The sequence below is a fragment of the Poecilia latipinna genome, unplaced genomic scaffold (assembly GCF_001443285.1).
Source record: "Poecilia latipinna isolate Pla-1442-1.1 unplaced genomic scaffold, P_latipinna-1.0 Scaffold75, whole genome shotgun sequence".
Lineage (NCBI taxonomy): Eukaryota > Metazoa > Chordata > Actinopteri > Cyprinodontiformes > Poeciliidae > Poecilia > Poecilia latipinna.
In genome coordinates, this window is record NW_015112691.1 from 539,754 (window position 1) to 552,971 (window position 13,218).

The 13,218-nt window shown below is 35.6% G+C and overlaps 1 protein-coding gene and 1 long non-coding RNA gene across 2 annotated transcripts; one reads left to right on the forward strand and one right to left on the reverse strand.

Annotated features, from left to right (window-relative positions):
* Positions 1-1,290: 1,290 nt before the first annotated feature.
* Positions 1,291-2,416, reverse strand: LOC106936302 (uncharacterized). Its single transcript, XR_001422105.1, has 3 exons — positions 1,857-2,416; positions 1,509-1,704; positions 1,291-1,416 (listed from the first exon to the last, which is right to left on the reverse strand). It is a non-coding gene; the product is annotated as an uncharacterized LOC106936302 (long non-coding RNA).
* A 2,808-nt stretch (positions 2,417-5,224) lies between these two features.
* cplx4c (complexin 4c) lies at positions 5,225-12,930 on the forward strand. The gene is made up of 3 exons (XM_015017176.1): positions 5,225-5,592; positions 11,230-11,317; positions 12,387-12,930. The coding sequence occupies exons 1-3, from the start codon at positions 5,426-5,428 to the stop codon at positions 12,603-12,605; spliced, it is 474 nt and encodes a 157-aa protein (XP_014872662.1). The 5' UTR covers positions 5,225-5,425; the 3' UTR covers positions 12,606-12,930.
* The last annotated feature ends 288 nt before the right edge of the window (positions 12,931-13,218 follow it).

Consider the following 13,218-nt stretch of genomic DNA (forward strand, 5'->3'; position numbering starts at 1 on the left):
TGCTAAACAGCAAAGCAAAAGTATTGCTGAAATATTTACGTACTGTAAATGAACAAGATTCACAGCATCATAATGATTGTAATTAAAACTTTGGAGTTCCCCATAAATCAATATCTGGAATCTAACTTTTTAATTCATGACATTTACTTTATAAATTTGCTGAGGATACAGACCTGTATATTGCAACTTTCTGATGTTTCCTGTGGACTACTTTATTATATTTTATATTTTATACAAAAACATTTACCTTTAGAAGTATTTTTACTGCACTGTACTTTCACTTGAATTATATTATTATGTAGTATAGCTATCTTACTTGAGTAAAATACCTGACAACGGTGAGTATTTAATAAAAACATAGTATGTTGAAGTGAGACCTCTGTACATATGTTTTGTTGTTCTAATGTGTCTGTTGAGCCATTTGGAGACAAAATGCATATAAATTGTTACTGGAAGTACTTTACCCTGTTCTAACAAATATATACAATCCCTAATGCAAATACTGGATTGATACGTTTTATATAGTAAAATATGATTTAGTAAACTGCTTCTTCAGCTTAAATAATATTATTTAGAAGAAAAAATACTCACTTTTGGTAGTCACATTACTGATTCCTAGATGGTTTATTGCAGATTCCTTGCTGTGATACGTTGTTCTATACTGAATAACATTTTTACCAATTAGTAATTGATGACATCACATATTTAAAAGCATCAGAACCGTCTTACTTTTCTGAAACAAGCTTCCACCAGATTTGAGGGAATCATGTTTCTGCAGGAAATAAATAAATGTGAGGGTGATTCTTTATCAAATATGCTAAAAACAAAACAAAACAAAACAAAACAAAACAAAACAAAACAAAACCTGATGAGATCCAGGAAGGCATCCACACTCTGCAGAGCCTCTTTTCTGCCAGCAGAGGGCGCTGATGCACGCCTGGATGATTTCCCCGGTTTGATGAGAACTGCCAGGGAAATGCCAGTGAAGACAGCCGTTACCGTGGTTACCAAGTAGTAGATGAAGGTTCGCAGCCCGACTTTCCCAAAAGCCTCCCTGTCTACATTTGACATGCCTGAAATACAAAGAACCAGTTAGTATTTACAGATTTTTACTGGTTTTTGAAACCTGTATGAACCCATCCCATCACAAAGTGCACAAGTGAGATAGATAGTTCTTTAGCAACGTTTTTATAGATTTGTTTTTATTTTTTTTTTTTCATAGCTTTAACAAGCCTCTTCTACACTCAAATTTGCTCAAGTTGAACTGTAGATCTTTACCTGCGATCAGAGTCAAAACGACAAGAGGAAGCACCATCATCTGCAGCATTCTCAGCAGCAGCTCTCCAGGAAAAGTTAAATATGTTATTTCTCTCTCAGACATGTTAATGTGTCGCAGAGCAAAGCCCAGTCCAATCCCTTAGAGACACAGACATATATACAGTTTTCTGTCAAAGAAAAAGTTTAAAGAAGTTAAGAGAAAATACAACATAAAACTGTCAACTTCTTACCGAAAGCAACAGCAGCCATTGTGAGAAGGACGAAGGCATTCCTCTTGAGGAAAATCCAAATATTAAATCCATTCCTAATTGATCCTACTTCATCTAAGGTCTGAGAACATCTTTCGTTTTTCTCATTATCTTCGGGTTTAGCAACCTCCACCAACTCTACCTCTGACATGTTCTCAGAGTTTGGAAGCATTGATATCTACATTATTGCAGAAACATCGAGAAAATGAATGATAGTGCGTGAATGAATAAATAACTGTTCAAAAGCTAAAACACAATGAGCTGCAGTTTAAAACAAGATATTTACATTTTCCTCCAAGTGTTTGCACTAAAAAGTCTAAACAGTCTTACCAGCTTGAGTTTAGAAATCCTTGATAAAATGAAGCTTTCTCGGACTGAAGAAGCGATTCAGCTTGACTTGTACATCTAATTTTGAGAAACAAAGAAAACAGTCTTGGCCAGCTCTGCTGTTACAGTCTAATGAATATTAGCTGCCACGGAGGTAATAAGTGAAAGATATACATTCAAAGAGAACCGCCTTACTCCCTTCTCAGCATAGTTAATGCTAAAAACCACAAAAATGTCTGAGAAGGAAAAAATACTTACATTCTTTGAATTGTGTTATGCTGTAAAGACTTGGTACAAGATTATATTTTAACAGTGACAGGTTCAAAGTCCATTTGTTTTGTACTTGGACTTATTACACAGAACAAGTTTTACGTTAACAGAGGTCTGATTTGTTCTGTGCTTTGTGAAAGTACTTTTGTTGCAGATTGTTATCTTATTATAAACCTCAATGCATTTTATTGGGCAAAGTTGCTTCATGAAACATGATTGTATCTGTTTCTCCTCTGTATTTGAATCCTCCTCTACAAACAGGCTTATCTTTTTATGGTTAAGGTGATAATTGTGTGGTGCAGCTGTTAAATTGATATGTTTTTGGATTATTTTAAAACTTTTGTTGACATTTTTTTTAGTATTTGCAGAATCACTCAGCTCAGTTTTGTTTGTTAGCATTTTTGATCACAGCTAAAGCTAACTCGTGAATTTTAAGCATGTTGATTAAAGCCTTTTATTTGATTGGTAATCTTTCGTCTCTAACCACTGTAGAAGAAGTTATAGAGTTTAAGTCCAAACTAATACCATGAAAAGTGGTTTGATTAAAAAAATGACTCGGGGAAACTTTTCTTCAGGATTAATTTTAAAATGTTTCTTCTAACTTAAAGATGATCTAATATGCTTCCTTGAACAGGTTAGGACAGGTCTGTAGTTTATGCAAAACTTGTTCTTTACATTTTCTTTGCACAAAATTAATCTTAAATAATGAGGTTGTAGTCTGCTCAGTTCTGCCTATTTTGAGCTCCTTTCAGATGTTTTAGGACCTCTTGTCACTTTAAATCCAAATAAGCTGCTGCTGGCCACGCCCCCAAACTCAACGTTTACACTCACATGTAAAAATGGCTACAAACAGAAAAGCAGTTATGCAACTGTACATGTTTGAAAAGCAAAACTAGAGCCTCCTGCACAATCAAAAAGAAGAAAATGGTTTCTGGATGGAAATCAACAATAAAACACTTGTGTTTTCCAGCAGCCATTATACAGAGCATACAACGCTAAAACCAACTGACCAATTGTACAGGAGCTTTGCTTGTGTTGCTAGGTGACAGGATGGGCTTCACTGTGGTTGCTAGGAAATGGGCAGTGCCTGTTGATTTGTGACATTACAGCTCATTTTCCATATACCAACAAACATGAACTTATTGCCTAGTGGAAGTATAAAAACATTCAAGATGTGAGTTTTACAAAGTAGGTCCCCTTTAAAGTTCCAATAAAACACATTGAGGTTTTTGGTTGAAATGTGGAAAACGTGTAAGGGGTATGAATAGTTGTGCAAGGGGCTGAAAGTAAGCAAAACAAGGTACCTGAGGACAATAATCTGTAAGTTATTTGTTTCTCAAATAATTTATGCTGATACCTCTAAATAAAACAAATGCTTTTATGGGTCACTTAATCAAAGAAGTTACACTTATTTCATTTGTACAAATAAAAACACATTTAATCAGATTTGCTGGGACCAAGGTAAACAAGCAAACTGTGTAAGTTTTCCAGCCACTTAAATGCTGTTGTGTGTCATGTTTGCTCTGGTTACCGCCCACATGAGTTAAATCACAGAACAAACACAGGTCAGAGTTCACAGAAAAGAGGTATGTTAGTGCAAGTACGTAAAACTAAAAGCTGGCGCTACATGTGGGTGAAGTTCCTGACTGTAAAACCAGTTTTTAAGAGCTTATTTAGACATGCAAACAAGGGAATGTCAGAAATAAAAAGTACATTTTTCTCATGAGAAAATGGCTTAAATCAAGCTTTACACAGTTTGAATGGATTTGTGTAAAAAAAAATAATCTTGGTTCCATATGATAAAATATGATTTTTACACTATAAAAAATTGTGTTGTCATATTTGCTAATTGTCTTGACAGTTTGGACTGATTCCACAGGGCAGAATATCTACAACAAATCCTCTGTAATCAGGCGATCCTCAGTCATACATGGTTAACATCCTGAGCCTGTGTTAGTTACAGAGGTTTCAGGTCAGCGCAGAGCTAAAGTCCCTAATATACTCCGATGGTGAACTGCTAACAATCTTTCTGAGAAATGATGAGGACATGTAGAGTTTTTTGTAATACTAAGAACTATTTTCAAATTATTTTGCTCTTGTTTCACAGTTTCAGTGACCAGAAAAGCTCTACATGTTTCATTCTCTGCAGATGTTTCACTCAGGAAGATCATTAGTGGTGCACATCTCCTACTTACCTTTACGTTGTCATTAATTATTGATCAATTTAAAAAATTTCCCAACCTCATAAACAGTGATGATGTTTATGAGACTGGAGTTGTTTTCAGATGTTAGCTTTTCTCCCTCTGACTAGTTGTTAGCTTTAGCTTTAGCTCCAGCTAATCTTGATTTAAAATAAATGAGTTAGCCCCCTCAGTTAGCAAATTATGACATTTTAACATTTACTTAAAAACTTAAAGGGCTGGTTGTTCCAGAATGTATTGCAAAACCTGTTAAACTGTTAAAATATCAATAAATAGCTGTTTGTTTCAGGATTCAGTTTTTCTTAAATTAAATAATATTGGACAACTTTGCACACTGGTCTATTCAGGATTTTAAATCAAAATTACAAATTTTGTGGTGCTAATTTTGAAATATTTGTAAGGAATTTTCACTATGTGTGCACTAATGTTTGGCTTTAAATGTGACTTTTTATTAATCGCAGTATCGGTCACAGACTATAACTGGACATCAACTAAGCCTGAGGCAGCAGTCCCTTCTTTTTTGACTTCTGAGAAAAATTTGCTGTGAAAATCAGAAAAAATTGTGGGGGTCTGTTGACTTTGTGTGGATTCTGCATGAATTTTGCGGATTTGTGAAAAACTGGAGGGACTTATTGATGTGATTTGGAGTTTAAGGGGCCATATAAAAAGCCACAGTGGTCCAGATTTGGCCCCCGGGCCTCGAGTTTGACATCGGTGTGATAGAGAAATGTAATCACAAAATTACTGATTAATAATCACTTTAACGCGTTGCAACATGTATAAGATTTGTGCTGGTTTAGACATGAAAACCACAACATGCAGAGCTGCTGTCCTGCTCTGCTGCGTCTTGTTGACAAGGTAAATACTCTTCATTGTCTGAAGCCTGTCGATTATGAGCTAAGCTCTTTAGCGGTTTTACTCCAGCCACAAGTTATTGATACACTCTAATCATTATGGCACACTATAGGCAAGCTTTCAAATTGGGATGTTTGTACTCTGAGGAACTCTACAAGATAAATTTGAAAACATTAAATAAATTTGTCAAATATTTGTCCTTTTTTACAAGTCATACCGAGTCAGACTCGGGTTTTTTTTTAAGCTATGGCATTTCTCATGAATCAAATGGTGGGCAGTAAGCTGAAGAGTTTTGCTGATGGAGGTGGCGAAGGTGGCAGCAAAGCCGGAGCAGATGGAAAAGAAACAGCCGAGTCCAAAGGCATGTCCAGGGAGGAGTTTGAGGAATACCAGAAGCAGCTGGTGGAAGAAAAGTGAGTAAAAAAATAACATTTTATTACCAATATGATGTTACAAATCTTGACAACACAAAAACTAACAGTGGATTCCCCAGGAGGAAATGCTGTCTTGACTTAGTTAAACAAAAATGTCAAATAGCAACATTCTTAATGTAAAATACAATTAGAGTCTTTTCTCAGCTGACTGACAAGTCAGAAAAATTCAAACAGATTGTCTTAAAACAACATAAAAGAAGCTTCTTCTTTGTCTCAAATAAAATTAGAGGAAAGGCTGATCGCTAATAACAACGAAGGAATTTTACTGCATGGATTCAGAGCATTTAGTTTCCGCTGAGTGATGTTACCATGTGGGAAAGATTTAGTTCAATTCTTACATCTGTCTGTGGAAACTGAACACATCTGAATACAAAAAGTACATACCTTTATATGCTATATGCATGCACCTCCTTACTGTATTACCTTAAGGTAAATAGTCAGGAGTGTATATCCTCTTTATAAAAACGTGCAATAAAAAAGACGAAACATTCTAAAGCCACAAAATTATAGATTACTATGGAGGGTCGGCGACAGAAAAACGGAGGGCTTTGACTGGAGAGCTTTTAATGAAAAAAAAACAAAACGCGCTCCACAATGTCCAGCTTCCATTTTGCTCAGAAATCTTCTTTCTCCATTTGAAGAAGCTTCAACGTGTTTTAGTGTTATCCATAAACATTTCATTTTCATCATTTCACCCAACTGAACATTGATTTTTTTCCACGGGTCGTTTTGCGGCTCTTCAAGCTCGTCTTAGCGAGAAGCCAGTTGCCAGGACAACGTTACCCTCATTAATTAAACACAATCTCATTAATTTACTACAAAATGCCGAATGAAACTATTAATGTAAAGGTAAACCTGGCTTAATAAAACTAAAACTTTCAGGGCTTGTCAGAGTAGTGAGCACTTTTCAACTCGTTTTGGACTCGTTTTAGTTAACTAAAGTTTACTACCTTGTGTTATGTTGTTTAAATGAAGGAATAGGTTTATTTTTCTCAATGACTGTCTGACCTTAAATGCCCTTTCAGCAGGTGAGGTCTGTTCTTTTTAAAACTGTGTCTCCAGGCCACTTGTGATGCACGTATGACATCAATGGATGTGGGCCGGGTTTACCGGGTAGCTTTAGGTAGGGGTTTATTTCCTCGAGGCTCAAATTAGACAGAGAAGCAGATTAAGCTTGTGTGTAACAACCTGTCAGGACAGAAACCACCATTAAACACATCTCTTAGCCAGGGCCCTTTAAAACAATAATTATTTAATCACCTTACGTTCTCATTTGGCGCTGAACTCTTTGTTTCCTCCAATTAGGTGAAAGCAACTTGTAATGAAGATCTCGTTGCCAATGAGAAAGTCAGAAGTGATTTACCCTTTTGTCCTCACAAAAAAAGCATTAATTAAATATATTTTTCTTTTTTTTTTTCTTTTTCTTTTTTGCTTTTTAATCACTAGCCTGGGTTTTATTGTAAATGTCATCCACAAAATGTATTCATCCTGGATGATAGCTAATTAATCAACAGAAGAAATGAGTTTCTGGTCACTGTGTCCCTTTTTATGTGCTCCAGTCGTTTTTTTTATGCTTATCTGACTTTCTCTGCAAATTTAAAAAAGCGTTATCCCGCAGGACATCTTACACCATCTCTGACCTTTATTGGTTTCTCTGCAACAACAAAATCTTACAGAGTATTTTTAGACTCGTTTCTAGTGCAAATATCTTAGTGCACTTGAAATAAGACAAAATAACTTACAAGTAACTTTTTAGCAAGAAATGGAGGCTTATTTCAAGTAAATAATTCCTTAGTATTGATGAAAAAGTGATAGTTTCATTGGCAGTATAATTAACTTATAAGTAACATGGGAAAATGTCTCGTTAAAAGTCAAATAATCTGCTAATGGAACTAGCACTTTTTCCTCAATATTTCCTCAAAACAAGCTCCTATATCTTGCTAAAAAGTTATTTGTAAGTTAGTTTGTCTTATTTCAAGTGTACAAAGATATTTCCAGTAGAAACTATGTCAGAAATACTTGGTAAGATTTAGTGTTTTTACAGTGAACCCTATATTCGTGCGCTTAGGGACAAATAGCTAAAATCCACATATGCATGAAACGCCCTCTAAAAAGACTTAAAACGGTGTTTTATAGTTTAAACAACAAATATACCTAAATATATCACACACAGTGGAAACAGTTTCAGCATACTGGAAAAATATCAAGTTTTCCTCATTTCTGCTTTGTAAACACCAGCCAGCAGTCAAACAGTATTTGAAAGAAAGCTGCATTTATTGCAAATCTTTTGTTCTACTAAGAAATCTTTGACAGGTTTTAATACTAGATAGACTTTTTGGAGGCTTAAAGTTGGTTTCAGTTTATCTGCTGAACCTCCTGTGACCTTCAGTGTCTGCTCCAAAACTGTGTCCGAGAAAGAGCGGACACTGTCCTGGCGGCAGAGACGTGCGAGGTGAGAGGACAATCCTGACCGAGACATTAAGCAACTGAGGATTTATGCCGAGCTGCAGCTCTTGAGGAAGCTAATCTTATTAAAGCAGGGTTAGGAGGACCACCCTTAAATAGACACAGGGTAAATCTAGCAACATGGAAACTGACATATAACACTGATAATGACATTATTGCAGAATTGGGCTAATAACACAAATGACGTCAGCTCAGAGACTCCAGAGACGCAAATCAGGATTCAGGAGGTCAGTTCATGTCCGCCTGGATTATAAACAGCCGAGTCGCACTGTGAAGCACTTTGCACCCCAGCTTGGTTTTAAAAAGGACAAACGCTTAAGGTGTTTTAAGGCTGCAGTCAAAAATCCCCAAATCACACAAGAACTGGAGAAAGAAACTGATTAGATACATTATCCATCAAACTGGCTGTTTATTGACAAAATGTGTAAAAATCCTTTAGAGAGGATCATTTTTCATTGCAGCACAATCAAACCTTTAGAGTTTATTTATTTAATGGTGTAAAAAAAAATCCACATTACATAAATTATTCTTATTGAAACCCCCCAGTACCACAATCATTGCCAATCCCTGAATTGCATTTGCAGAATTTTTAAAGTTGAAAACATTTACATTTGTAATTCTTTAATTCTTAAGAATAGATGACCGTTTCTAGTTTCCACTATTCAAAAAATGAAATACAAGAGAATGAGAACCTCAAGTTAGGCAGACAAGTGTTTATTTTTATAAGTCTGTAGTTAAAACTTGTCTACAGTCAGAGGAATAATTTAAAAAGTTTCAACCATGTGGAGTGAAGATTTTACAGAGCGATTAGTATCAAGATTAGTCCTTGATACTGTAACAGTAATCTTTACAGATTTATGTAACAGTAGTTTTATGTAACTACTGTTACATAAAAGTCAGTAGTGCCACAAAAATTTAAAAGTAAACATGCATATAAAACCGATCTTGAACTATAAACTATACGTTGTCTGAAGATCCAAAGTTGTATTTTGTCACAAAATATTGTTGGCAATCCTATTTAAAGTTTATTTTAAGGGGAAAACAATTGTTCTTGTCTGTGGAGGAAATTTTGTTTTTGAGGCTTCTTTGTAAAATGTTGATTGAGATTTCCTTTTTTGGAGAAAAAGAAAAAAGGATTTACTTTATATGAAAGTTTAAATAGACCCTCCAGGATTAGACAGAGAAGTGGAAAATTTGTTTCCACTTTTGTTATGGTACCATTAAACCCCCTTTCATAATTTTTTACCATTTTAAAGCAACATATAAAGCCAGGAAAATATATCAGACAGATATCAGAACAGACTGACCGACACTGAAACATGAATTATAATCATTGTTTGGTCAGTCATGTATCGTGGTACAATAGAATAAATCCAAAACCAAACAAGTTTTTTTCTCTAAGAACAAAAAAAATAAAAAATCAAGAAACACAGACAGGTTCAGGATAAAGTCGTGGAGAAACTTAAAACAATATCCCAACATTTCCAGAACTTATTCAGCTTTTTTCAGTGGATTAATCAAAACATATATAGAGTTTGGCACGGTTACAAAACATGACCATCTAAACTGACAGTTCAAGTAACAAAAACACAAATCAGTTTAGAAACCTGAGGAAACTCAAGACATTTAGCAGAAAACTCCACAAATATGGAGTTTTTAAAAGTGTGGGAGGAAATATCTGCTGTTGAGGAAAAAGTCATTAGAAGATCAGGAATGTGCATAATTGGGAATTTACTGCAATTTTTTCTCAAAAATTGTCAAAAAATTTCTTACTTGCACTAAACAGCTGCCTCAGCCTTAACTGATGTCAGATTATAGTCCATGATCTATACAGCGAGTAAGAAAAAGTCACATTTACAGTCATAAATAAGCGCAAATCTTTCCAAATTAGTGCCACAAACTCTTTGATTTTTACTGCAAAAGCTCACAAAAAAAATAATGAATCCTGGAGGAAATGAAAAGATGTTCAATAATATATAATTTTAAGGATTCATTGATATTTTAGCAGTTTGTGAACAAGTTTTATCAATACAATCTGGCACAACTGGCTCTTTAAAAGCATTTATCATCTTGATTTGGTCCAAAACAAAAGAGTTTGACACCCCTGACTTACAACAGATGAGAAGTAAAATCTGTGCAAAAGCCAGCAGTGATGCAAACACCCAATTATAAAGTTATGCAGTCTTAACAGCTGGAAGAAAGGATCTGTGATGATGCTTCTTTGTGCACTCAGGATGCAGCAGTCTGTCAGTGAAGGAGCTCTCCAGTTCTGCAGCAGCTTCATGCATGGGATGGGAGATGTTGTCCAACAATTATGCTATTTTAGCCAGAGTCCTGCTGCCTCCCACCTCCTGCTCTGGGTCCAGGGGGCATCCCAGGACAGAGCTGGCCGTCCTGATGAGCTCACCTGACCTAAACAGAAGCTGGTCAAAGTTGATAGGAGAATCGTTGAACCTGAAAAAGAAACCTGTTAGTGTCTGCGAAAGCCTGGAGGCTCAGATGGAGGAACAACAAGCACAAACATGCAGCCAGGGATGCAGTAAAACGGATACAATCAAAGCATATTTATGTCTTGAAGCGGCACAAACTCTAATCAAACAGCAAATTAATGAACGTACCATGCATCAGATTTAGCAAAATGCTACTTTCCACCTGAATTCCCATAAAAACCTAAAAACTGATGGAAATATATCCACTTCATCCAATCTCACTGAACTGGGGACTTTTTCAGGGAGGAATGGGGAAAAACGTGAACCTCTTGTACCCAGAACCAGAACATGAACTCGGATAGGAAGTGAGCGGGCTGCTCTTTCCTCAACACAAACATTATTATCATGTGGTAATGCTGCTGGTGCTGAGATACCGCTTTACAAAGAAAGGCTTTGCTCCTCGCCACCTGCTTTGTCAACCCATTAACCTTTTAATTCGCCCCTCTGCTGCAATACCTGCAAAACATTTCAATGTTTGGATGTCAGCTCCTGAGAAGGTCAGCTATGGATTTATAGCAGTCACAATGAGCTGTGTAACAGGAAACACTGTAAAGAAATACAAATAAAAAGACTTAAGTGTGTACGTTGATGTTATTTTTATGAGTCAAGAGTTTGTTCTTTAGCTGCTTTCTGTCTTATCTGTCGTGTTTCTGTTCTGCAGGATTCAACGAGACCAAGACTTTGCAACAAAAAAGGCTGAGAGGGCAAACCTGAGAGTCGCACTCAGAGATAAATACCGACTACCGGATGTAAGGAGCTCTAATCACTCTCTATCTGTTTGATTATTAACATCTGAATGCATTGTTTCAAATAAAAAATACTAAAAAAATTATGACTTACTCTCTCTTTATTTATGCCAAACTAAGACATCTTGTGAAGTTTGGGAGCTGTCTGGGGGCCATACTGACTCTGATTGGCAGGAAAAGCTTTAAAAGTAAAAGTTTTTAATTTTAAATGTCAGATTCAGTTTACAAAAAGAAATTAAACACACCTGCCCTCCATTAAAGAAAATACAATACACACATTTGGATTAAACATTTCTTGAATAAGAAACAAAGCCAAACATCACAACTTGAGATGATAAAGGGAGGAAAATCTAATAAATAAACAAAATAAACAGAATATATTGTGGAAAGGTTTGACTCTGAAAATAAATTTAGCCTCCATAGAGGTGAGTTGATCCTCACCTCTATGGAGGCTGTTGGAGGTTTTTGCATTTCCAATTTAATTCTGCAAATGTTTCCTTCATTTTCATGAAGTCTAGCATTTATTGCACATTGCAGGGCAGTGCATTTGTTAGCAATGTTGCCTTGTAGCAAAACGTTACAGATTTGAAACTTTTTGCATGTCAAGCAAAGTCAAGTTCATTTTATTATTCAAATCGGTAAAAAGAAGAGAAAAATGTTTTCTATCTGAGCAAACCCAGCCAACTACATCAATATGCAGGAATCCCTCAAGCTGAGGTTGCATGTCACAACGAGAGAGAAGTAAAAATTACAGCAAATATTTGATACAAAGTTTAAATGGGTAAAACTACTAAACACTGAGGGGGTTATGTAAACTTTAAACTTAAAGAAAGTAAAAAGCAGTTTTCAAAACAATTGATTCTCATCATTAAGCTAATAGAAATAGTTTTAGTACGTTTAAGTGAACTTAATGTTAGTGTGTGAAGAAAATATCTTGTTTTTTTATGGAAAATATGTCACCTTCAGATTAAACTGTATTTATAAGTGTATGTAAAATGTGCTTTGATGTGCAAAACATTTTAAATTACAACTCAATCATTCAGCTGCCATTTTTTGCTGCCTTTTTGATCAGAGCGCTCTCGACGGCGCCATGATTCAGATGGCCGGAGACGACGTTGACCTGCCGGAGGAACTGGCCAAAATGGTAGATGAAGATGAGGAGGAGGAGGAGACCAACGATTCATTCCTCCACAAGCTGCAAAACATGGACCTGGACGAACTGAAAACCAAGGCCCAGAGCAGAGTGAGCGAGCTCCGGCAGACTGCGGAGGAGAAATGCGTCCTCATGTGAACCCCTGCAGTACGGCCCAGACGAGCTTTAGTATTTAAATTTAGCTCCGGCGTCACTATCCTTTTTTTTTTTTTTATTTACTTGTTTTACAGGTCTGGACAGTTTCCTCACAGAAAAGTTTCTTCTTTTCGATGTGAGGCTTTATGTCTGCATTTCTTTCACTGGGAAACATTTACCGGTAAATGCTTCTTGTACAGATTTATAGAAGTTTTATGCTCGCAAAGTTTGTGTAAATAAACATGTAAAAGTACAAAAATGTCTGCTTTTCTGGAAGGTGTGTAAAGAATGAAAGATTTATATCCTCTACTCAAAATTACAAATGTTATGCATATACAGCTCTGGAAATAATTAAGCCACCACTTAAAATGATCAGTTTCTCTGATTTGACTCTTTATAGGTTTATGTTTGAGTAAAATGAACATTGTTCTTTTATTCTATGAACTACTGACATGTCCATGACATTCCAAGTAAAAATGTAGTATTTATTAGCAGAAAATGAGAAATGGTCAAAATAACAAAAAAGTTGCCGTGCTTTCACACCTCAAATAATGCAAAAAAAAAAAAAAAAAAAAAAAAAGTTTATATTTAATTAAAAAAAACTATAATAATGTTT

What these genes read in the sequence shown, in the direction of transcription:
- cplx4c (XM_015017176.1), top strand. Translation starts at nt 5,426, where the DNA reads ATGGCATTTCTCATGAATCAAATGGTGGGCAGTAAGCTGAAGAGTTTT. An exon ending in AAGCAGCTGGTGGAAGAAAA is followed by an intron (nt 5,593 to 11,229) that starts GTGAGTAAAAAA and finishes TCTGTTCTGCAG; the next exon opens with GATTCAACGAGACCAAGACT. An exon ending in ATAAATACCGACTACCGGAT is followed by an intron (nt 11,318 to 12,386) that starts GTAAGGAGCTCT and finishes CTTTTTGATCAG; the next exon opens with AGCGCTCTCGACGGCGCCAT.